At 36.8% G+C, this 26,800-nt stretch overlaps 1 protein-coding gene across 1 annotated transcript; it reads right to left on the bottom strand.

Moving 5' to 3' along the window:
• Positions 1-2,488: 2,488 nt before the first annotated feature.
• Positions 2,489-26,600, bottom strand: LOC117422520 (adhesion G protein-coupled receptor G3-like). Its single transcript, XM_058987426.1, has 19 exons — positions 26,543-26,600; positions 26,030-26,107; positions 23,880-23,975; positions 22,906-23,010; positions 22,351-22,443; positions 21,845-21,973; positions 21,015-21,056; positions 20,079-20,147; positions 17,828-18,578; positions 16,965-17,109; positions 15,504-15,635; positions 13,631-13,738; positions 11,709-11,748; positions 9,951-10,051; positions 8,876-8,997; positions 6,931-7,199; positions 6,446-6,536; positions 5,617-5,897; positions 2,489-3,583 (listed from the first exon to the last, which is right to left on the bottom strand). Exons 3-19 carry the CDS (start codon positions 23,959-23,961, stop codon positions 3,462-3,464), a joined length of 2,682 nt encoding a protein of 893 aa, XP_058843409.1. The 5' UTR covers positions 23,962-23,975; positions 26,030-26,107; positions 26,543-26,600; the 3' UTR covers positions 2,489-3,461.
• Positions 26,601-26,800: the final 200 nt, after the last annotated feature.

Here is a 26,800-nt window from a genome sequence, read left to right as displayed (position 1 = left end):
TCCTCTCTATCTCCCTGTACCTCCTCTCTATCCCCCGTACCTCCTCTCTATCTTCCCGTACCTCCTCTCTATCTTCCTGTACCTCCTCTCTATCTCCCCGTACCTCCTCTGTATCTTCCCGTACCTCCTCTCTATCTCCCCGTACCTCCTCTCTATCTCCCCGTACCTCCTCTCTATCTCCCCGTACCTCCTCTCTATCTTCCCGTACCTCCTCTCTATCTCCCCGTACCTCCTCTCTATCTTCCCGTACCTCCTCTCTATCTCCCCGTACCTCCTCTCTATCTTCCCGTACCTCCTCTCTATCTCCCCGTACCTCCTCTCTATCTCCCCGTACCTCCTCTCTATCTCCCCGTACCTCCTCTCTATCTCCCCGTACCTCCTCTCTATCTTCCCGTACCTCCTCTCTATCTCCCCGTACCTCCTCTCTATCTCCCCGTACCTCCTAGCTATTAATTATCTTATTACCCCTCGGCCACAGTCTGCACGCGTTTGGTAAGGATGCGTGACTTTCAGCTAGTTAAATAATCAGTAGCTGATCAGTCACGCATCCTCACGGGTTTTAAATTATAAATAATAACAAAAGACGCAGAGCTTTTAACTGCGCCGCAAACAAAAATACAAATAATAATAAATAGGGGCGGGACACTCCGCCACAGGCCATTATTGTAAAGTGTTACCATTTTTTAAAATGAAAATACATGTTTGATGTGCTTCATCCAAATTGTATGATCTACATAGTTAATGGAAGTGCAAGACAGGTTTGTGGAAGTTCAGTGGTGAATGTTCAGTCACCATTTAGGATCAAACATTGGAAAAAATAGCATTATTCAAAGCAATCATTTGTTACTTTACATTACAGTTTATGCCACCAATCCATTTTCTGTCCTTACAAGAATATTTTAAAATATAATTTACGACAAACACAATGTAACTTATTTGAACCTTTATTAAGATAAATGATATCCACAATACACACACATAATTGAATTCCATATTCCAAAACTCATTCATAATTACAAAATTAATATATGATATCTTTATTAAAACATGTATAAATTACTGATGTAAAACATAATTACTACTAATAATATCAAAAAGGTATATGATTATTTGTAATACTACTACTACTAATAATAATAATAAAGCACACCTGGTAAGAATGTCATTTTATTTCACAAGAGAGAAGTTACTTCTTGTCTCCAGCACTCAGTTGTAATGGATCTCCTCATAGTGGCTGATGAGTTAATAATACTGACATCAGCAGAAGACATGTACCTCTCTACTATAGAGCTTGCTCTTCAGTTGAATGATTATTATTATTTATTTCTTAGCTGACGCCCTTATCCAGGGCGACTTACAATTGTTACAAGATATCACATTATTTTTACATACAATTACCCATTTATACAGTTGTTTTTTTTTTTTTTACTGGAGCAATCTAGGTAACGTACCTTGCTTAAGGGTACAGCAGCAGTGTCCCCACTGGGCTTTGAACCCACGACCCTCCGGTCAAGAGTCCAGAGCCCTAACCACTACTCCACACTGCTGCCCTTATAGGTGTTTGTCTTTAAACTGTATGGATTGCAGTTGGTGTCCAGACCTTGCCTTTTCATTTAATGTGTTGAGATGCCTATTCATTACACAGTGTTAAAATGAAGGGTTTCTGCAGTTTGTCAGTACATTCATAGTTTATTTTCTCAGTTTTGCAATATTTTCTTGTTGAATACATTTTTATTCTCTTGGAATCTGTTTGCATTTTTGCTGGTATGTTTTCTAACTGTCCTTGATGAAGGCGGTGAAGATGTGTGTGCTTTTTAACTACGAGAAGCATGTGCAGTCTTACTATCCCATGACAACTGTAAAATAATAACGCTGTAAACTCCTGTAGGTATAAACATTACTACTAATTGTAATACAAATAACAACTGCTAGCTAACTATACAGCATGGAGTATTCAAGCATTCTCTAAGTAAAGCTTGATTGCGAGGGTTCTATTATTAAAATAAAAAGGTCTGAAAAGTAACTATATATTTTCTAGTTCATTTTCCACCTCAAATAAATCACAACTTAATATTGAATACGTCTACAATGACTACAAGTCTATGCTACATCATCTTTGATAGGAACCTAGTTAAAAGTTAAAAGCACAGTATTGCATGGTACTGTAAATGGTTGACTGAAGTATTTAAATGTAAAATATGTAGTTAAAACCTAACAAACTGTACTTTTAGTATGATATATATATTTTTTTTTTAAGTATTCATTCAGTAAACGTTAGTATTTTTATTTGTTTATTTAGCAGAGACCTTTATCCAAGGCATCTTACATAGACTAGGGTATGTGAACTATGCATCAGCTGCAGCGTCACTTACAATTACGTCTCACCCGAAAGACAGAGCACAAGTGACATGCTCAGGGTCACACAATGAGTCAGTGGCTGAGGGGGGATTTGAACCGGGGACCTCTTGGTTATAAGCCCTTTTCTTTAACCACTGGACCACACAGCCTCCTGTGACGTGAAACACAGCATACCAGAGGAAAATGCTCTCTACACAGTCTGAAAATGGAGGAATGGATTTTTTTTTTTTTTAAGGTTACGGTTATGGTATTGTTTGCTTTTTACGTTGTACAGACATGGTCTGTCAGTGTACATCAATAAAATAATGTATTTTATCTAAACCATGCCATCTTCCATAGTCACATGATCAATGAATCTCTCCCGATTGGACAAAGGCAGTGTTTCCTTGTGTATACTGGGCTTGGTAAACATTTTTTTATTTACATATTAATCTTTAGGAGGCTGTGTGGTCCAGTGGTTAAAGAAAAGGGGCTTGTAACCAGGAGGTCCCCGGTTCAAATCCCACCTCAGCCACTGACTCAATGTGTGACCATGAGCAAGTCACTTAACCTCCTTGTGCTCTGTCTTTCGGGTGAGACGTAATTGTAAGTGACTCTGCAGCTGATGCATAGTTCACACACCCTAGTCTCTGTAAGTCGCCTTGGATAAAGGCGTCTGCTAAATAAACAAATAATTTAGGGCTTTTCAGAGCAGTTGAACATTTTTCATGATAAGCGGTAAAGCCATTTCAGGGTTTATTAGGAGCTTAATTAGATATATCCTTGGTGATAAAGTTCACACTAAGTGTCTCTAATTATGGTGTCTTTACATAGTAGTTACTTAGTAAATACATGTGTACTTACACATAATTGCAGTGGTATTATGCATAGTTAGAATGTACTTAATTTATAAATCTTTTTGCACAATATATGTAAGTATACAATTGTATCAGAAAAGGGTTAGGGTCTTGTGATTTCACAGGCCCTGATTAGCACTAATCTTGGAGCATCTAATGCAGTAGTAAGGTAGTGTTAATCGAGGTCTGTGAATCCAAACCTTCATAAGAAAACCATCTCATCCCAGCCCTGCCATGTCTTTAAGGCATGGTTGAGGAGACATGTGTTTAACAAGGTCTCCCTGTATCTGTCTTAGTGTTGCTGGAAGTGCTGTCAGGCTTCTGGCTGATTGGGTCCAGTGGCTTGGGAATTTGGCTTGATTTGTAGTACCACACGAACAGAAAGACACCTGTTGGGACAGGGGTAATAGAATGTACTGATAAGTTCCTGACCCTGTCAATTCAAACAAAACAAGGTGATATCTTATTTCCTGACGTTACACCTCGCTGCACAGGGGAATTGGTTGCAGCTATCACGATTCTGCATTATGGTACGGCAGGGTGCTGGGATGTGCCTACGGCATCGTGCCTCATAACACCTTCAGCCATTGAAGGGGTTAAATGAATTATAATGTAGTATTTCTCCAAGGATATGTGTGAATAACATAGGGTGGAACTAGGATAAGTGAGTCAACGTTTTGCTAAATATAACATCTTCCCTAAAATGTAACAGAGACAACACCCACATGAGTAAATGTTCTACTGCACGTAGACAACAAGTCTACTCCTTTGATAGTTATCTTGTCACTGGTATACGTACATAAAACAGGTCTACTTCTTTGATCATTTCTTTGATATCTTGTCTGTGCACTGGTATAAAAGGCTGTAACTTGTGATTACGCGTCAGAGAACTAACTGCAGACTTCCAGTATTACTTCTCTCCAGAATCTGTACAATATACTTCGCTGTTACATCTACACACTCAAAGGCTGGTTTTATTTCTTCTGGGCCCCTACACCGTTTTTATATTTCACAACATCACAAAATCCTGGAGAACCATAATTCATCATTCATTTATCATAATTTAACCATTTATCATCATTACTGACTAACATGCTAATCAGGTACTTCAGCTCTTGACTGTGATTTTCATTGCTGTGTCCTTCTGCTGTTTTAAACAAGAATGTGTGTTTTTTACGCTGTGTGTTTTTAAAATACAGTGCAAGGTGGGATATTATCGTATTCGTTTCCACTTTTCATTGCGCTGCTAGGAACTGTAAATGAACTTTTTTAATAGTATGTGTACGCATTAAGCCTGACTAAACATGAAACAGTACTTCAGTGTGGACGCTTTAAGCTGGATTCATCAAAATGTTTTTGAGTACGTGTGGCAATGTGCCCCGCCCCTGTGTGCATATTATGTGTTGTATGTTGCGTGCGTGTGTTAATGTTGGTGTATAGTCATTGGTACACAGGATATAAACGGGTCTGTGTTTCACGTGTATTTAAAAAGTGTAGATTTGTATTTAGGCACGAGGAGGGCACAAATCACTTCACGTGCTGGTTAAATGTAATATGTGAGCACGGGGTTGCACAGAATTAATTCACGTGCTGGGATTCAAGTGAATAATTAATTAGTAATTGAATCCCAGCACAACAGTATATATAGATGCACGTTTCATTCACTCGGGGTTGGGTGTTCAGTGAGTGGAGAACGGGATTGGAGACGGAGGTATAATAGTGATAATAATAATAGTAATAATAATAGTTAAACGTATCTGCTCACCGTGTTTGTCTGTCTAGTCCGTTTTGTTTGTCTATTTGTTTTGGCTCGAGTGCCGTGTCCTGTGTTTTTGTTTCAAACCTTTTATTTTCTGTTCTGTTTGTTTATTAAATGCTGAGTGAAAGCATTCGCTCAGCTTCACCAAACCACACCTCTCTGTTGTTTTATTTCCTGCATCTGGTCTGACACCACCTACTCCGGCCGTCTTTGTGACAGTACGGTTCTCAAGATCGGTTATGTAGTGTGGACAGGGCCTAACAGCATGGCTTAATAACTGAGGGTCAGATATTCAAAGATTTTGCAAATGTGTGCAACTCTGCTTGCATTGTGACCTCTTCAAGGAGTGCTAACCAGTTCTTTAAAATCAATTTTTTACCTTTCATTAGCCTTCTTAATATCATTACTGCTATTTTGCTATGTTGTGCTGATAACCTTTATGTAGTTTTTCACTTGTGAATGAACTTGAACTAAAACACATGTAGTCATTAAGTACAAGGAAGCAGCGTCTATTTCCGAAATATCTACATATTCCAACCAAAGAATTAAAGGTCTTCAGGTAAAGAATAGGTGGATTCGTGATATCAAGGGAAGAAATTCATTTTAAAATCATGGTTTGCAATCCTTAAAAGGCAGTGGCAGCACATTTTTCATATTGCTTACCTTGCAGGGAATTCAGGATACAAAAGATATAAAATGAAGGCTCCTGGAGGGGTCCAAAGCTGAAGAACATCACTCCCCATGTTATGCCCAGTAAGCAGCACAGGCCAAGCAGGATACATGCATTTTTCTTGACAGTATCCTTTTGTGAGTCAGGACCAGCCTTTGTCAGACGAATGATTCTCACTGCCACTGCAGCGAAGATCACCAGGTTAAAGACAAACAGCACTGCATAGTAGCCAATGATGGTGATGTACTGGGCTACAGGATCCATCAGCCAACACCTGGTGAGGAAGGAAACACCAAAGCTATATCAGAGACAAGTAAACACGAGGCTGTAGAGAAAAGACTGCTGCTCTGACTCTTATGCTATAGCCAAGGCCCTTTATTCTCAGCTGTAGGTCGTTGTTTACTGATTGGTGAACATACTAATTTAAACCAAGAAAATCCATGACTTTACATTCGGTAGGGGCTGTCTGTTTAACATACTGAACTTAAGAACTGAGACAGTTGAATTCTTAATTCTTATTAGAATCACTGCACATTAAAAACTGCTGGCCTGCTTTTCTTGAGGCACCACAGCTTAACCTGTTCCTAGTGAGAAGTGGCTGGTGTCCATTTGAATGCATTAATAGAAATTATTATGAATAAATGTTTATTACTGTTAAAAAAAAAGTTAAATATAAATATATATATATATATATATATATATACACACACACACACACACACACACAGTATAATGCAACATGTATTTAACTGTAAAATAGTAATGCTAATAGTAAAATATTCCTTATTTGATATCTGGATGTTAGTATACTACTTGACTTACATGTAAACAGACTTCCCATCCTTAGTGGATATGCTGTATTTTCCATACTTGCCCAAACTTCCAATCACCATGACAATTAACGTTGGTAGTCCTAAAATAAAAAAAGCAAGATTCTGTTTGACACCTTAATTAATAGAAGTATAAAAGTATTTCTAAAATGTCCAGACCTAGCAACAGTAAGTAATGTACTAGCAGTAAACACCACATGGTGTTCAGCATCTTTCTGAATTATAGACAGCTATTTTCTGAAGCTTTCCTCAATGATTTGAGGAAATAACATGGAACTAAAGGTCAGAGGGTAATTATGATATATTTTAGCAACGGGAATAAACTTTGAATAGTGACTTAAAAAAAATAGATTTGTGTTCAGAAAGTTCTGCTGGCCCTGATAACACAGTTTTAAAAAAAACATGTAAGTTTTGAATGCTATCTTCAAAGCATTTCCATTACTCCACCACCTCACACTGCAATATACTGAGCCTCACCCCAGCCAACAACAGCCAGCTTCCTCAGATAGTGCTTTATCTCAATGTTGAAGACCTTTATCATCAGCAGGTACAAGTGGAAAGCTTCAATTCCAAACCATGTAAAGGTGCAGAGCAGGGCATAGTGCATGGTGCCTCCGATGAAACTACAGAGTCCCTTGTTATTCATGTTTGCCAGCCACTCGTTAAGGAGGAAGGTGAGATTTAGCAAGGCCAGAGCAGCACACAGGTTTATGAGGATTGAGGTGGTATTATTGGATTTGGCTTTCCTGAAAGAAAATAACATTTCATGACTAGTAATGTTCTTCCTGCTGTACTGTACATGCAACAAATATCTGAATATCCAAATGCAAATTTTTAACGTGTGTTTGAAGGTAAAAAAAAACATGTCCGTATCAAATCGTGCTTTGTCTTGCACCGATTTACAACCTTGCTACAATTTGTGTGACAGTTTCTAAATTAGCAAGCAGAAAAATGGCTCTATCTGTGTGGGATTTCTATACTACCATAAAAATTGAAGATCAACACTGATGCTTTTTTGGTCCTGTACTTACTTCTGGATCTCCAAAAACCAGCATTTTAAATTTGGATACGCACACAAAATAAACTGCCAAACAGTGATTTGGAAGCGAGTCAATCGGGGTCTGTTTCTGACTTCCATATGATACAGATCAGATGCATCACTCTGAAATGCCTCACGGTTTCAACACTGGCCCAACTTAATAAATAAATGTCTTGTATACTGTAGGGGTCGACAGCTTGTCTTTCTTTAATGTTGCGATTCAACTTTTTGTTATGTGGAATGTAATAAAAGAGAATTAAAAAACGGTAAAAAAAAAAAATGTTATTGTACAACACCTTGTAATTTAAAAAGTAATGTTCTTACTTTATGAAAATGTGTCTATGGCCATTTTGTTTATTGAAAAGACACGACAGTGCAGAGGTTATAAAAGAAAAAGTGTGTTGTCTACTTTATGTACTGCTTATACCTGAAATACACACAAGGCTATTTTTTAACCATAACTACTGTATGCCGGCCTTTGTTTTGTCGTTAGTTCACTAGGGTAAAGTAAGGTCTTCACAACCTATTCTTATGACTGGGATATTTTTCAGCTTTCATACAGCGTTCCATATAATGTCTTTGATTACGCTTTGCAAATGAACGAATATTCCAATACTTGTCTGAATCTTGAATGGATAAAATCACCATGTTTGTCCCAGCACTGTTTTAAAGTGTAACCAGAGGTTGTTGAACAAATGGAAAACATCTTAATAGAGTTAACCTTTGTGTGGACCAGGTTAGTTTACCCCCACGAATGATGAACATGGACTGGTGTTAACAGCTAACAAAGTGGACTCACTGGATTCATTTTGTGAAGTGTCAACTACAATATTCAAGTAACACAAAGGAATGTTTATTAACCTATTATTTAAATCTTTTGAGAACACTGTCTGGAATGATTAGTTTCACTTGAATCAATTCAAGTGTAACTAATGACACTTTTGGGAATTTTTAGTTGCATTAACACTTGAAGGAATGCCCCCCTGACCACATGAAAATATTTTAAAATTATAAACATTGTGAAGGGTTAGTCCATTTGTGGCAGAGCTAGAGCTCTGCCTGTAAATAATGTAGTGTTTTATGGTGTTTTGGTGGTGGTTTAATCTGAACCAATAAGTACAGAAACCAGGTCCAGAGGACATAGTTGGAAATGAAGTGGAGATAGACTTAGGATAGAGGGAAGGAGGCACTTCATTACACAGAGTGGTGAGGGCATGGCATGGGCAACCTAGTCATGTTCTTGAGGCACAATAACTTGGTTCCTTTAAGAGCCAACTTGGCAATGTTCTGAGATTAATCAGCTACTAGGAACCGGATGAACAGATGGGACAAAAGGCCTCCTCTCCTTCAGAAATGTTCTTATGTTCTTAAGTTATACAATACCTCAACATGCAGTGCATGAACAGGACCACACACAAGAAAAAGAAGGAAGTCCCGCAGCCGATGTATGAGATATAGGTCAGAGATTTCAAGGCCTCTGCACTGATAGTGATGTTATCGGGGCTCTGTGGGAAATCAGAGAACACAAATATGTATCCCAAAAAATTGAAAAAGAAATGTATTCACTTGGATTTAAAGTGATTGTTAGTAACAAAATCATTTCATACATATTACCCATTTTGCACTTCCATTAGCTATACATGTATTTTAATTTAAAAACATCTGGTAATACACTTACACTAAGTTAAAGAAAGTTCCCAGTTTGCTTGCTTTGCCATCCAGGAAGTCTGTAACTGCTGTTACTTGTTACTGCTCATTTCACCCGGCAGTGTTTTGTAGGTCAAAGCATGTTACTGGTTGAAAGCATGTCATTCAGTAGGCTGCTTGTTGGTTATTGATAGAGAAGAAACCAGTGAAGGGGTGGGGACAATTTTACTCAGCAAATGAAATGAGCCAAGAAGTGCAAGCCAGTCTAAAAGCATTGCTTGAAAATAGAGATTTCTTTAGGTGGAGCTGTACTAGATATTACTTTTTTTAATTTAAATATGTGTTTGTTAAAACACATTTATTTCAGAAATTACACATTTGAATAGATATGCAAGTGAAGTGATACCACAAACTATTATCCAGCAAGAAATACAGAACTGCGGTTGGAGCATTTGTTGCCCCATTTTCAAATACATGAAAAGGATTTTAATAAGCAATGTCAGTCTTGCTGAAACACATTTTGGGGGGGATAAAATGCCTCATCCATCCTTTTTGCTTTAGTAGTAAATGAATAAGTTTTGGGGTACCATTAACCTGTAGAGTGGAATACCTATTACAATATTATGATTATTTTTGAATAGGAGGCAATTATCTAATTGAATTAGACAAGTTCTTAATTCAGCACTACTGAGTGTTTAATAGTTACGGATGATAAGATAATTATCTAAAGCAAGTATATTAAGATATTTAGTGAGCACAAATACACCTATTCCTAAATATATGAATCAATCCAGAAATATTTTTTTCTTACCACTAGTACAGCAAAGAAACTCAAGTGATAACTTCTGCAACTGATTTTATTTTCTTCATAAACAGTTTCAACCCCAGTTTCGCTCCAGAAATCTTTGCCGTCTGTGGGAAAAACAGAAAGACAAAAAAGAGTGAAGCGAAATGCATTATCATTTTGAAGAACTGGTCAAAGACTCTGCAATGCTGTGGCCACATATTCCTGCTTGACTAATTATTTATACAAATTCCATCCCAGACACATATCCTGTACTAGAAATAAGCTGCACCTCCATGTTGTAAGTCAATTTCAGACCCCAATTATACAAAATGTATAGTTGTATTTATATCCATATATCCATATCTGTGAGCTGAATGTTGGGTACAGAGCCACTATTTACATTTCTACAAAATACTTTTGAACTGGTTTTGCATAATTCCTTCCTTTGTTTGATCTTTTCATTGTAATACTTTGCATGCTATACAAAAAGCTTTTTGTTTCTTAACACGAGTTGTAGGGAAATGTTGTCTTAACCTGTGAAATGCATGTCTAGTGTTGGTTGGACTATATTCATTTTTATTGGATATTACTGTAGATGTACCAAACCTGCAGGACATAGTTAGAAAACATACTTGAATATAAATTTATAAAATAAAGCAAACTAAAGAAACACATGACTTGGTGCCGGACTGCACGATTAGACTGATTTTAGGCAGAGAAGACTTGCATGTCATGATGGAATCCGGACTGTAGAGACTATCAAACCATTAATAGGGATTTAGCACCAAACCCCAAAATTGTGCCGAATTATAAAGAGTGTGGGTTTGCAGAGGGCCTGGATTAGACAGGTTTAATATATTATACACATTCTAGGTCTGAATGAATCCAGCTGTTCACATGAGCTCCACATGACAGCTGTATTAGGGAAGAGGTCAGTGTCATAGTCATGGTAATGGTATGCTGCTATTTTGAAAGCAGTATATTCCCATATATAGCGTATCGTATGCAGTTCATTTTAATTTTTCTATAACAGTAGAAATTTAGTTCTGACAGCCTAGCAGTTTATTGTAAATTTGAATATTATGACGAAACAGATGAAAGTAGTTAGTAGTACTTTTTTTTTCCTTAATCGTGGTATGGAAACAAATTTAGCATGGTTATTTTTTGGTGAGATAAAATGAAATAAACTTCCCTTAACTCACTCGCTATTTGGATGGAAAACCAGTTAAAGTGAGTCAGTACGCAACAAAAGTAATTCTAGGACCAAATGTCATACTTTTTAATGTTGTATGCTACTTAAGAGTTAATTTATAGTAATAACACCAATTGTCCTTTGCCTGTAGCATACTGCACTTCTGTGTGTCTCCAGCAATTGCTTGAATTCCTTATCTAAACTTTAGCATATTCAATCTGTTGCCGCAATCATACACTACAGTATAAGATCTATGACTTGAAGCTCTTGTATTTCAGTGACAATCTGTTAAATTCCACCTTCTAAACACGCCCTCTAGTGCACAAAACATGCAAGAAAGGTAACCCAAAGCCTACATCACATTGACTTAAATTGTGGTGCTGAGCATAGAGTGCCACACTTGATCATTTTTATAGCTGGGCATGGCTGCAACTGTACTAAATAGAAGCTTGGGCAACTGTTTTTCTACAAGCTGACTCATGCACACACTCACATATGAACATATACCATTTTAAATATGTGCTTCTTGCTTAGGAATAGCCTCATAAAAAACAGATGAAAACTAAAGAAAAGAATACAATTTAAAATACCTTTTCTGTCCCTGAATACACATCGAAGAGTAGAATTGTTCTGAAAACAGAAATATGGAATTATCCTTGAAAAATGTTACAGGAAAACACTTCAGTTTAGTTAGTACCATTAACATTAAAACAAAGTATTATAATAATTAGTACACATATGCAGCAATTCCGAGACTACAATGTAACAAAAGGAATACTGTCTCATATTTTCCCTGTCCATGGCACAGAATATCTCTTTTTAATTAGTATGGCATCAAATCATAAACTCTGACAGGTCTTTTTCATTAGCATGTTGTGGTGTGCATTTTTAGTGCATTGCTGTCTGGAGAAACATGTAATTGCTTGAATGGATGTAGTAAGTGATTTAAAGCAATTGTAGCTAACAAAATAGTTCCATAAATATGACCTGTTTTGCACTTCCATTAGCTTCAGTCACAGGAAAGAAGCCATTGAAGGATGGGGACAATATCACCCTCAAAGTGACCAAGCAAGTGCAACATTAATGGAAAGCATGGCTTGCAAACAGAGATTTCTTTAAGAGGTAGTACAGCATTATGTATCATGTTTTAAAATAAAGATGTCTACCATTGCATGTGGAGTACCCAATGAAGGTCCATACAGTATGCTGTATTTATTTGCATGTCGGATAAGAGCCACTATTTACATTTTTACAAAGTATTTTTGTACTGATTTTGCATAATTCCTTCCTTTGTTTTATCTTTTCATTATAATACTTTGCATGCTGTACAAAAAGCTTTTTATTTCTTAACACGAGTTGTAGGGAAATGTTGTCTTAACCTGTGAAATGCATGTCTAGTGTTGGTTGGACTGTATTCATTTTTATTTTACTTTCTCCATTATGTGCACATGGATATTACTGTAGATGTACCAAACCCGCAGGACATAGTTAGAAAACATACTTGAATATAAATTTATAAAATAAAGCAAACTAAAGAAACACATGACTTGGTGCCGGACTGCACGGTTAGACTGATTTTAGGCAGAGAAGACTTGCATGTCATGATGGAATCCGGACAGTAGAGAATATCAAACCATTAATAGGAATTTAGCACCGAACCCAAAATGATACAGAATGTGAGTTTGCAGAGGGGCTGGATTAGACAGGTTTAATATATTATACACAGTCGTTTTATCCACATTCTAGGTCTGAGTTACACTTTTTGTACTTGACAACACCAGTAACGGACTAAGAAAATCAAAGAACACAGCTGTTTACATAACATTAAGACAATATCTTAAAGTGTACTATCTCTATACAGCAGAAAATCACATGACCTTGCATGACAACCATATTAGGAAAGAGGGCAATGTCATGGTCACCACCACATTTAGCATACAGGGTTTTGAAGTCACTACCTCAAATGGTATCTGAGATAGCAGGCTTGGCAACTTTGTACTACTGGCACTTAATAGTTCATTTGTCTTCTATGGTGAATTTAACTTTAAAGGGGTGCCAAATAAGACTTTTCAATCCTTTATTTTTAAACTTAATTTCAGAATATACAGATTTTTAAGTATGTGTAGAATTATTATTTTTTTATTATTATTTATTAGCAGACGCCCTTATCCAGGGCGACTTACAATTGTTACAAGATATCACATTATTTTTATATACAGTTACCCATTTATACAGTTAGGTTTTTACTGGCGCAATCTAGGTAAAGTACCTTGCTCAAGGGTACAGCAGCAGTGTCCCCTACCAGGGATTGAACCCACAACCCTCCGGTCAAGAGTCCAGAGCCCTGAGCCCTAACCACTACTCCACACTGCTGCCCAGGAGAAGAATCCTTGCAGATCAAACAAATGCTACTGTTGTTTAGGATCATTTACCTTGAAGTCTTTCAAGCATTTGAATCTAATAATTTGTGATGACAAATTGCTAAATGCTTAGAAACATGAAAAGGTCTTACTTGTGAATTGTAGGGAAATGAGATTGTTACAGGATCTGTGAGATTGGAAACTGGACTCAGCTTTTCAATCCCAATCACCTCAGCACTTGAAATTAAAATGTTGTTATCCTAAATAAAACAAAAACACAGACAGTAGCTTGTTAGAGTTAGGATTATAAAGTAAGACTATATTATTTTTCACACAATACATATCAGTACATTGATAAAATACACAACCGAATTATTTTTATTTGGAGTTATTGGTCTTAAAATGACTCAGCAACGTGCACTTGGTTTGTGCTTATGCATTTGGGCATTTCACATTCTGGATCAACGGTCTTCCTAAGGTCATTCACAATTATTAGCAACCTACTCAGTGACTGACACTTGACTTCAACACCAAAAGCTCATACGAAAAGAAAAAAAATCCTGTACAAATGCATTAGGAGGAGGCAGTAAACATTCATTCCTAAAAGGACAATCCTGCTGGCCTCCTGGATTTCTAAAATAAGCTACAGCAAGGAAAATGGATAACAATACGTGGACCTTCAAAAAGCCTTTGACAAAGTGCTAAGACAAATCCTGAAGCTCAAAATCAGTGGGAATCCAACGTAGCACATGCAAATGGATCGCTGCTCTTTCTAATCTAGATAAACTATCTTGACAGAAAGGAATATTAGCAATCTTGTATTTGTGGCAGCCCAGGAAACCCAAAGAGATTTAGATAGCAGGCAGAACTGGGATGAAACAAGGCATGTTACATGTTTTCCATGCAGCACACAATAATGTAGGATTTACATATCAATGGTATCTTGCTCTTATTGTATTACTTGTATTGTAACACTTGAAATGTATTTGCTTACGATTGTAAGTCGCCCTGGATAAGGGCGTCTGCTAAGAAATAAATAATAATAATAATAATAATACATAACTAGAATATAGAAAGACCTTATGTTTAAACAAAACTGAAACATCTGCCATAACTCTGTTAACTGAGTGTAGGGCCACCAAGGGCAGTTTGGGCAGCTGCTTTGACTGTTGAGAGGGATATGTGACGATCCTTCATTTCACCATCTCTATCTTCAGAAAATGTGGTGTCAATATGTAACAGTTAGAAAGTCATTGCTTTTGTGTCTGCTCCTCATGAAACAGTCATGTTGGATGCATCTTAGAGCCTACTGTGTATTCTCCCTCAAAGTCTGATCTGTTGCCTCTATCTTGACCTTAACCGACTGACAGCAACCCCTGTGCATCCCTAATGTCCTTGTGTCACCTCACCGGAAAGCCTGGTACAGGTTTCCTGTGATTAAATAACACAGTAACCATCTTTATTTACTGTTGTGCTCGGCATCAAATGTCCACTGGCACTAGGAAACTGGTGGGCGTGTACACCAGGGATTCAAAATTATAAAGCAGTAAGCTTTTTACGAGTGAAAGACTTTTTCAATTCTCAATCTTGGATACTCAGATGATCCAAGTATTTGGCACACCCCTTCAGTTTACATTTGACATATAGCCTAGGAAAATATAGACAAAAAAAAAGGTCTGTTGTCTGGTTTTTGTTGCACTGCAGTAAATAAATAAATAATCACATCAGTGATCTCACCAATGGCTCGTTATGATAATTTAATTTGGCAAATTTGATGTTGTTTGTTTTCTTGATTATTCTTATTATTTCTGTTTCAGAATGCACTAATTCGAATTTGGAGGGCAGCCAGGTTGTTGGAGAACAGTATTATTGAAAAAGATATATATTTGTATGAATACCATACTGGTACTGACCTCAACTGCCCCTCACAGTGGGGTTCAAGACTTGAGCTGACTCAACTGCTGGGTGGCAGAATGTATTTCTTCTGCAAGACTTGGATTGGGGAGTTGTTTTAATGAGGCTTACCTGAAAATATATGGGAGCAAAACTGACAACAGCAACTTTTACAGTTGTTTCTGTGCTATTCTTCCTCAATGCTTCCACTGAAATCTGTATTGATCCTGTAAAATTATTTGTAGGTTTTAGTGTTTCATGGACCTGAAACAGAAAAATGGAAAAAGAAACTAAACACACTCTGTATATTATATTTTCACAATATAAGTGGTGTTTATGAGAGGAAGAGTGAAGTCCTTTAGCATTTTAGGCAACCTTGTTAAAATCACAGTTTTTTTGTCATTGTGGGCTCTATTCACAAAGCTTCAACCCTTAAGTTTTATTTAAAGAATGTTTTTTTTTTTTTAAAGTCTGTTTTTATGAATTAGACATAACTGTTCTGGAATATTGGTGGTTTCCTTAACAACAGTAAATAACTATGCCATAAATATCAGAAATATTCAAAAACATTCTTTAAACAACTCATGAACTAAAGCTTTGTGAATGAATCCCGATGTCAAGTAGGTCGTTCACGGCTCTCATTGTGAGTGAATTAAGCACAGCACTCTCTGAATGTCCATGGAGTATTCTGATTATATAACATGCACAGCTTTGCAGCGTGGACTAATTTAGAACAGTGCGATTCGCCAGGTCCTTCCATCATTGGATTTAATGAATGCAAGATTTCTTGCTAAAGGTTATCAGTAGAACAAAAAGCTACACCCTCAAAAAAAATTAACTCCTACTGCTGCAAGTAGCTCAGAAACTGACGTGGTGGCTAGTAGGATACAATGCGAGAGAAGCTTGTGTTCTCTCCTGCTATCAGGGATTTGAAGTTAGCTTTAAAATGAACATTAGTGTATGATGCTGCAGCTTTAAATAATATATTCACATTTGTCTGCCCCAACAATCAAAATACACAGCACATCAAGTTTTGAACCCTTTCTGTAAAATGAATTCATAAACGTCTATACAATGGAACAAACTGTAATGATGTATATTATGATATCTCAAGCAGGAATAAAGACATACATGTTACAGCAATGAAAACAATTGGTTTAACTAATAAACTCTCCCGTGTGATTATGTATTCACCAGAGCTGAACAGGCAAAAACACTCAAAAAACTGGAAACCCTGATTGTAAAATAATTTGAGTAGAGCAGGCACACTGCGGAATAGTCCAGCACTATCCCCTCTGTTTGAGTACTGCATTTACTTTTGAGTTGGGTTCTCAATCCCACAACAGCAAACAATATCAAGAAAAGGTTGTGTCCACTCAAAAATGTATTGGAGGTATAGTCATAGATTTCTACCTTAAATTAGACAGTCTATACTCATACAGGGGTTCCACTACTTAAGTGTAAAGTTACTCTACTTTCAAACTTGCTGTTTTGTTGTCTGCACCATAGCATTTATAACCACAACAAAAAAGTCCCTGAAAATCGTATTGCTCTTGAAATATGAGCCTTATTATAACAGAAACTAGCACTTACTCCTTGTGCAGAAAAGTCAAACAGCATGTCTTTAAGGTCACTGGTGTTGGATTTCACCACAAGCCCTTTCATAACATCTGTATCGATTATTTTGATGGACCCATTGAAATCTATGTCGTCATCCAAAAGTTTCATTAAAAAAGATCTGTAACAAATAAATACACCCAGTTTATTTGCACACCCTTCGCCCAGAATGGTAGGCAAATAATTGCATACTTCTATAGAGAGTTTGCCTCTGAGAATAATAATGGGTTTGGTAGGCAGGAATACTGAGGGATTTACTAAAGAACAATCATGAAAATACTGGATTTCTATTGGCTGCTCAAAGAGGGATGCTAGGTATATTTTTCAGCTGAAGGACTTTTGTCTGAAAAGTCATGGTATTCTTTTTAACCCTTTAAAACATGTGTACATCCACTATTCTAAATATATAATAAAACAAATCTGAGGAATACATATCAGGCCGCTACAGTATATTTCATATATATACTTCACAATATTTCACATGTTCCAGACTCAAACAATACATTCAATAAAGCATTAGAATGTTTGCCAACTTGACTAAGCTTGTCTTTAATTAATTTCCTGTCCTTAACTGTATACACCTTAGTATTGCAAATGTAAATTGTCCATGTTAGAATATTCTTTATAATTCAGGTAAATATGTTCATAATCATTGTAAGGCCAGGTGTAAAATTAAACCCTTTATCCCACCAGATTAGAAAAAGTAAATATATACCCAAATCTTTTTACCAATTTGAACCATTTTAGGTGATAAAAGCTTGAATATTTTGTGGAAACATTTTTATTAAGAGGTACTGGAAAAAGTAATACTGTGTGCGAGTCTGTGCCTGCATACTCACTTTAATTTCAAAGAGACTCCACACTTTGACTTGATGTCACTTCCACAGTTCTTTTCTGCTTCTTGAATCATTTTCGGAAACAGATTTAGATCCTCAGTGAAATTACAGTCGCACGTGGGGGCGGTGGAAGCTAGTGTAGCAGTTGAAGGCACTGGTGTAGTACTTGTGGGTGTGGATGCTTGTGTAGCAGTTGAAGGCACTGGTGTAGTACTTGTGGGTGTGGATGCTGGTGTAGCAGTTGAAGGCACTGGTGTAGTACTTGTGGGTGTGGATGCTGGTGTAGCAGTTGAGGGCATTGGTGTAGTACTTGTGGGTGTGGATGCTGGTGTAGCAGTTGAGGGCATTGGTGTAGTACTTGTGGGTGTGGATGCTGGTGTAGCAGTTGAAGGCACTGGTGTAGTACTTGTGGGTGTGGATGCTGGTGTAGCAGTGGAGGGCATTGGTGTAGTACTTGTGGGTGTGGATGCTGGTGTAGCAGTTGAGGTCATTGGTGTAGTACTTGTGGGTGTGGATGCTGGTGTAGCAGTTGAGGGCATTGGTGTAATACTTGTGGGTGTGGATGCTGGTGTAGCAGTTGAGGGCATTGGTGTAGTACTTGTGGGTGTGGATGCTGGTGTAGCAGTTGAGGGCACTGGTGTAGTATTGGTAGTTGCTGTGGTGGTTGTCAAATTACATGTATTACAGCTGACAGTATAATTTTTATTTTGTGTAAAATTCACACTGAGGACATATATGGGCTGGAAATGAAAATCTAAAGCAGAGAGAGAGAGAGAGAGAGAGAGAGAGAGAGAGAGAGAGAGAGAGAGAGAGAGAGAGAGAGAGAGAGAGAGAGAGAGAGAGAGAGAGAACATTTTACTTTGGATAAACAGGAACTTATTGAATTATTCACAGCATATAACTTCACCAAACTATTTTTAAGTCTAAACAAATTGAGGTTAGAACTTGGATGATCAAGTTCTTGATACTAGTAACTGATTTAGGGTTAGAACTGAGTTACCAGTTTCTGAGATTAACAGTGACATATGCTCTGGTGTGAAATCTACAAAGAAAAGGCATAAGGTTAATACTAATGATGTTTTAATATTCCACCATGATGTTCACTTAAGTTAAATTATTTCAAACTGTTTTGACAAGAAAATTATTTTGAATTCAATGTCCAATTTTTTGTCCAGACAAAAGTACAATAATGGGTACACATTTTTGTTCTGTTGTATCCACAAATGTATAGCATTTCATGAATAATTATTATGTTAATAAACAATTTAAGTGTTTTCATCTGCAAAATGAAGGTATGTTTCTGGGTTGATTTTTGATTCAACATACATATCTGAAAAACAGCATTTAAAAAAAAAAATAACCTAAAAAAAAAGGTATATTTTTAAAAGTGAATCCACACTTGCTGTGCACTGCTTCAATAATATAGATGTTAAGGAATTGGCAGAAGCTGTATATTAAGTTGGCTTACTATCATTTAATTGATCAAAATACATCCTACACATACTGAACCAATTTCCCAATCCCCACAAGGGCCTAAGGAAACTAAAGAGATTGAGACTAATGTGATTGTCAGTTTCACTCATGACTGAGTGAGCTTCCCTGAGGAAATGTGTGTTATGAGGGGCTGGTTGAGTTAAATCGAGATTCTAACAAGATGTCATGATACTATGCATGTTTTAACGGTCTTTAGTAGGAAAAATACAGTTTTTTTTACACTAACTTGCAAATGTGTACCAGAGACAATAACTAAACAAGAACTTGAACTCAAATGCCATGAATGATAACTAACTTCTAACTAAAGGTCTGGTTTCACACACCCAATTAGCTCTAATGTTGGATGTTGTAAATTAACATTAGGTAGTGCATAAGATTAGTGCTAAGCAGCGCCTGTAAAACCAGTTCTATGTTCTTGTGTATTAGATGATTTATTTTGTATTTGTAAAACTTATGTACTCCAAAGTGTCAGTATTTTCCTTCCAAATGAAACGGGTATGACAGATGGTCCCAAATGTAGTTTAAAAACTAGAATGAGCTATATTTTCTGCTTTGCGGCGTATGTGTGGCTTTCATAGGTTCGGTAGTGTTTTAGATATGGACAGAACTTTTGCATGTCACCGTGCACAGCTTTAATAAATAGCAAACTTTTATAATTGATCAGGAATGCAAGATGAATCTGCTTAAAACACTTACAAACTGAGGAACTTAAATCTGATTAAAACAGTGTATCATGTTTTAAATGAAGTAATGTGTTTACCGTCACAAGGAAGTGTAAAATTATTGGTGCATATTTTGGATGCATTGATGCAGACAGCTAAGCAGTTGCCTGAAAAAAAAGAGCAAGATAATGAAATTAAAGGCAATGGAGTCTGACCTCATCAACCATACTCTATGTGCTGTGTGTAATAAAAGCTGCCATCTTTCTGATGAGATCCAACTCTGTTTCACAACACATGGCACTTGCAATGTGGATCAATAAAATAAAAAGGGGTGTGCAACTGCCCATCAAAATAGCAGTTTCAGAGGGTTACAAAGTACAGCAACATATCCCTAGTAGTGATTTTTTAGACACCACCCCCTAACTTGAAATGAACTTCATTCAGTGGGTGACGCAAAGCCATTGTAGCAGTAAGACTGGTAAAAAATATGAATAAGACAACAGGTAAATAATATGAAGTATCCCTTTGATCTATATCACAGCTCATGATATTAAATCCTGTTTTTGTAATGAGCTGATACAGTATTAAAATGGGGGATAACTAGACATACAGTACATTCAGAAAAAAAAAAAAAAAACAGGACAGGACAGGAGGAGATATATTCTAAGCAACATATACTTCTGCACATTTAGCTATGTAATCCGTTTGCCTGTTGTATTGCCTTTCCATGTTAGAAATTAGAACACACACTTTGGGGGTTTGGGTTTCTTTATTGGCTCATATGGTCTAAACCCAGCACAAGACTTTACACTTCTTCACTGGTGTATCTGATGCTCTGTTAGACATGATTCTGAGAGCTCTATTGAGTTATTTAAACTGCTCAGTTTTAAAAAGTCACCAGATGACTGATGACTAAAACAGGAAATGATTCAAAGCAAATAATACATATTTTATACCCATAATAAGTTACCTAAAGCTTATAATGTCTGTAAAATGATCATCAAAACCAATGGACAGGATAAAAATAAAGGTACCTTGAGTAAATGTAGTCCCATTACATGTGTCTTCACAGGGCTCTGGAATGGATAAACGGCCAAGTAATTCATTTGAGACATCTGGTTAAGTAAGTGATCACGTCAATGAGTTAAGCATGCCGTTTTATCATGAAAAAGGAAATTTACACCACTTATGTGGTTTAATGCAAAACAAAAAAAAAACTGTCCTTCCCTCACCTCTACAATTGAGTGCCAATCAATGGGAATTAACTTCTGCATTGAGTGTTTTAAAAAACTTTGAAAGATTATTTTCCTGAGCGCTTTTATTAGTGTAATAATAAATACATTGATAAATAGCCACAAAAAATCGAAACCAGGACCAGAGAACACATTTGGAAATGAAGTGAAGATAGACTTAGGACAGAGGGAATAAGGCACTTCATCACAGAGTGGTGAGGGTATGACATGGGCAACCTAGTCATGTTGTTGAGAAACAATCACTTAGACCCTTTAAGATCCAACTTGACAAAGTTCTGAGATCAATCAGCTACTAGGAACAGGACATGTTAAATGGGCCAAACAACCTCTTTTTTTTAAATGTTCTTAGTTCTTATGAATGTATGGGGAAAGACCATTCATTTTTGTTCTGACTTTAACTGATTTAGCATTAGGTGCTTTTATGTAGCAATGACAATAACTCCATTCATCAGTCAGTGCAGTGTTAACAGATTGTCATCTAACCACATCAGTTTTCCATATGAAATGCAAATGCAGCTCCTTAAGTAATGTATTGATGCTGATAAAGGAAGGGAGACATTCAAACCATTAATGGAAAACAAAGTAAATAAGAGATAAAACAGAAACGGTACCTGTTATGTGGCTGAGGCACCAGTGTACAGTGTTTCCATTGCATCCTGATAGTATTCGTAGAGTTGAAATGGAGAGGGATTTTAAATATACTGTGTAGTGTCCGCTCTCTTTCACTATCTTCATGCCTGCTAAGTGTGCATAAATAAGCACAATTAAAAACTGTTAGAAATAAGGAAGAAACAGACAGCTTCTTAGATTGCTTTATTTCAGTTGTCTTTTCACGGATTTCTGCTATAAGCTGTGTGATTATTATTGTGTTTAAAATACACTTACGATTTTAGTTGACAGATGCTGCTACCTGTACTGTAGATACAATTATATTAGCATAAGAACGGCTGTGGATATGAATGTCTCCCAGAGGAATTCAAAGAGACGAATTGAAAAAGACACAGAATTAAACATAAAAGACATTTGAGTATGAAAAATAACAATAAACAAGACAGTACTGAAACAGTAACAGTTTAGTCAAAAGTACTGTTTATTCAAGTAATTCAAGAGTACTTACCTTGTGAATCCATTACAATTAGAGAATTGATATTTATAAAAAATATATAACTGTTTCTACAGAAACTGTTGCTGCATCTTGATTCATAACGAGCTGTAGAAAATAAGTAAATAATCACAATTAAAACCTTTTGCAAAAATCACTGAAAAGAAGAAATTAAAAACAGACTCTAGCAAACATGAATCTACTCTACACTGAATTGTATGCATTTATTACGTTTATGAAAATGTGTACAATACATGCAGGGTTGTACAAAATATTAGATGCACCAGAAGTTTGGTTTGGAATTTGTGGTTTTGTGAAACTGTTTATTAAGTTTGTATTTTGTTAAACCATTTGTTAGTTTGTACATAAAAGTGCTGAAATGTACTTCTTCCAGTTTTGGTGTGTTTACTAGATTGACCATCGGCTGACCTGTCCCAGGCATCACATGACTTGAGCAGATCAGCATTAGCTCTCATATTGTTCTAGTCCATCTCTCCTGCTGTTCAGAGTCCCACCTTCCCTAAATCCTCCATTTAACCTATTAGTATATTAATATGAATGGAAAATGACCTGCAGTGTATTGTGGTGCACAGGTTTCAGAGCAACTTATTTGGGGGATGTCATCCATTATTATTAAATGTTCAGTACCAAAACAGTAGCAAACTCCATGGTCAACTGTAAAGAAAAAGAAAAAAAAACATGAAAATTAAAAATCTTTTACACAGAAAAAATAAAATTATTTAAGAGGGTTGGTTCTGGATCTGGCTGTTACATTATGCTTATGTTGAAATTGAACCTCTATTCAATTCTATTAACTGTAGCTCGCTGGATGGGAATTCTTCCCTAATTTAATTAACTGAAAAACTTGAGCCATAATTATCTTCATTTGATTAACACATCACTCAATTTGATCATATTTCAGTATGATTGAGGTGGGGACAGTAGCTTAGGAGTTCTGAGAGTTTCAGTGATTGTTCACAGCTGGGATTATACTTTTCTTCAGCATTATAGGTTTGACTCTTTCAAGAAGAACAGAGAGAGGGGCTCCCGAGTAGTGCATCCAGTAAAGGCGCTCCGCGCGGAGTGCAGGATGTGCCCTATAGCTTGGAGATCGCAAGTTTGAATCCAGGCTATGTCCCAGCCGACCGTGACCGGGAGTTCCTAGGGGGCGAAGCACAACTGGCCGAGCGCTGCCCGGGTAGGGAGGGCTTAGGTCGGCAGTGGAATCCACGGCTCACCGCGCACCAGCAACCCCTGTGGCCGATAGGGCACCTGTGGTTCTGCAGTGGAGCCGCCAGATCTGTGTTGACCTCCGGCACTATAGGTCTGGTGGCATCGATATGGATCTGCAGTGCGAAAAATGACGGCTTGGCAGGAGCACGTTTCGGAGGATGCGTGCTCCAGCCGCCGTTTCTCGAGTCGGCCGGGGGGTTGCGAGCGGTGAGCCAAGGATACAGATAATAATCGGGCATTCTAAATTGGGGAGAAAACAGGTAAAAAAAAATTGGCGAAAAAGAAGAACAGAGAGGGTTTGATTAATTTACCCTGGCCACACGGGACAGATGAGTCCAGAGTACACAACAGCAGAAGAAAGATCCAGGGAGAGATCCAGTGGGTCCAGACCATTCTGGATGAAGATCCTGCTTGAAAAAACAAACAGATGAGCCCATCCTCAAATCTCCATGTTAAAAACCCACACACACACACACACTAAATGTACTTAGCATTCCAAATCTGTCCAATGCTGAAGGTTTACGTGTTCAAATCCAAACTTGGTGCACTACAGTATTTATGTTGCATTGGCTTGAGTGAGTCACTGGCTTATTGTAAATCCACAGTAAGGATTTGTCAAAATCTTATCCTGTGTACAGAATATAATTAAGTTAATTGTATAAATTTAATTGTATCACTTAACTAATACATGCTGTTGCTTCAGCTGTTTTATGGGGTTTTTTTCAGTTTATTTACACAGTACATTTTACTTTCAGTTATTATGTTAAACAAAAATAATATTTAAAAAAGTATACACTCTTATCATGATAAAAACTGACAGCACCTTAGAATGTTCTCAAAGTTGGGACACTTTTTTAATCAATTGTTGCAGCATTTTTTCGTTAAAAAGGCAGCATTTTTCTCCCTTAATCTGTGGCTATGTAGATAAACTGAGGACTTCTGTTCTGACATCTGTAAAACAATAAGGCTAAATTCCTGTAGTTTATAAATACTTTAACATTTACTATTACAACTACTACTGCTGTAATAATACTATATATGCCCTGTGTTTACCCCAGTTACACATGACTGTAATAGTTAAGGTAAATATCATTATTTTTGTTAAACTTTTTAAAGTTTTGCTCAAAGAACTACTGTGTGTTGAACAGGAATAAAAATACGCGTCATACTTAAGCCGTGGTGACAGTTAATGAAAGACAAGGTCAATTATATACAGTAGTGGATGGGCAGCAGTGTGGAGTAGTGGTTAGGGCTCTTGACCGGAGGGTTGTGGGTTCAATCCCAGGTGAGGGACACTGCTGCTGTACCCTTGAGCAAGGTACTTTACCTAGATTGTTCCAGTAAAAACCCAACTGTATAAATTGTAATTGTGTGTAAAAATAATGTGTAAATTTTTTTTTTTAATTGTATGTAAAAATAATATGATATCTTTTAACAACTGTAAGTCGCCCTGGATAAAGGTGTCTGCTAAGAAATAAATAATAATTGTATCTCAGCCTGCGATGTTGCCTCCAAGTGATAGTTTTCACATTTAAACATGACTTGTTTTTCTTTAAAACATGTCAAGTATTTTAAACCATTTTGAAATTCCCACTTTAGAAGATACAGAATCATTCATCAGAGACCAAGAAAACAAAAACCCAACAAAAAAAGGTCTTTCGTACAAACCGTGTGAAATCATATGTACAGCAGTTAGAGGCAGGAGACTTGCATGAAACTGGCAAAATAATGTTCATTTTGCAAACTTTGCATACAGAATAAAAACCGAATGGTATTTTTTATCAAAGGGATTCACAGTACAAAACTCTGAAATGCCCAAGAGCAGGAGTTATAATAGATACTGACTCTGACAGCAATACATTTGTGATGTTTTTATTGTGTTTGAAGATTAAAAAAACATTCATTTTAACAAAAGTCAAGGAATCAATTTATTATGAAAAATAACAAATGGGGCTGATATTAGTTACTTCAGGTTATAATTGCATCTCAGGCTTTGCTCTCATGGTTTATGATGTCAGAACCCCTTTATGCAATTTATTCTACCGTATACACACACACACACACACACATATATGTGTGTGTATATATATATATATATATATATATATATATATAAATATAAATAATAGCAATGCACTCAATATACTGTAGAACTTTATGAGTCCCCCTTGGCAAATTGTATATCATTAGCTAAAAGACCTTCCATTTTAACCTGTTAGGATCTATTTTCTATATAGTTTCAAAACCTTTATTTTTTTGTGTGGATACCTATATCATCCAACCACTGAAGCAACAGACTGTAGTCTACTATGTCAAAACACTTTGTTAAATAGATATTCAAAGCTTGTAATCTTAAAATGCCATATTAACTCAATAAGGTTTGGTAGAAAATGATGCCAGTTTATAATAATAATAATAATAATAATAATAATAATAATAATAATAATAAATGATCTCTTACCTCGTAGCTTTTGACAGGTTTGTTGAGAGGTCAGTGTCCTAGTGCCTTCAAAACCAGGTCCTGTTATGATTACTCTACCTGATGAGGAAGTGACCAATTAAATTTAAAAGTATTTACACTTGTGAGTCACATTTACTGCATCATGATTTGACTAACAAAATTGAAAGGCTAGCAGAAACATTGCGTTTATCGTCATAACCGATAGCAACATACAGTCCTTCCTTTCATAGCTGGAGATGCATTCTCAATGAAACAAATGGTTCAATAATCTGCATGAATTATGCTTGGTACAGTTATTATCTCAAAGGAGGCCTGTGACAGGGCAGAAGCCATGCACATGGAAACTGTGTATTTTTACTACATCCACTAAAAGGAGGGTCTGGCTGCAAGAACCTTCTGCACTGCACACAAAAACTCAAGTCAACTTTGAGTGGGATTTAATCCCCTAAACAAATCCTTATCTTCCTGTTGTGATTATCCCAGTCTACACACAGTGATAACTCTTTTGCTCACTCTGGTTAACAACACAGCCCTGAGGGTTCTCCACACATTCATCTCCTGGTTGCCGAGACAAAGAAAGAACCAAGACCTGGCTTTCCAACTTGTAGCAGGTGGTCTGGGTTAATTGACACTCAGTGAATCAATTAACACCTGGCCACCTTCCACACCTGGCATTATAAAGGAATTCTAACTCTCAGCCCTGCCATATCTAGCACAAACTTAAATTTAAATAAAAATACACAATTTCCATGTGCAGGGCTTCTGCCCTGT

This window comes from Acipenser ruthenus, chromosome 15, assembly GCF_902713425.1.
Source record: "Acipenser ruthenus chromosome 15, fAciRut3.2 maternal haplotype, whole genome shotgun sequence".
Lineage (NCBI taxonomy): Eukaryota > Metazoa > Chordata > Actinopteri > Acipenseriformes > Acipenseridae > Acipenser > Acipenser ruthenus.
Note: the sequence above shows the minus strand (reverse complement) of the source record. Positions and strands in the feature narration are given on the sequence as shown.

Excerpts from the sequence above, each read along its gene's own strand:
- LOC117422520 (XM_058987426.1), bottom strand. The coding sequence starts at position 23,961 with ATGGTCTGGACCCACTGGATCTCTCCCTGGATCTTTCTTCTGCTGTTG. Across the intron at positions 21,974-22,350 it reads AATTGTAATGGATTCACAAG|CAGGCATGAAGATAGTGAAA; the intron begins GTAAGTACTCTT and ends ATGCACACTTAG. Across the intron at positions 5,898-6,445 it reads GATGGGAAGTCTGTTTACAT|GTGTTGGCTGATGGATCCTG; the intron begins GTAAGTCAAGTA and ends CTTCCTCACCAG.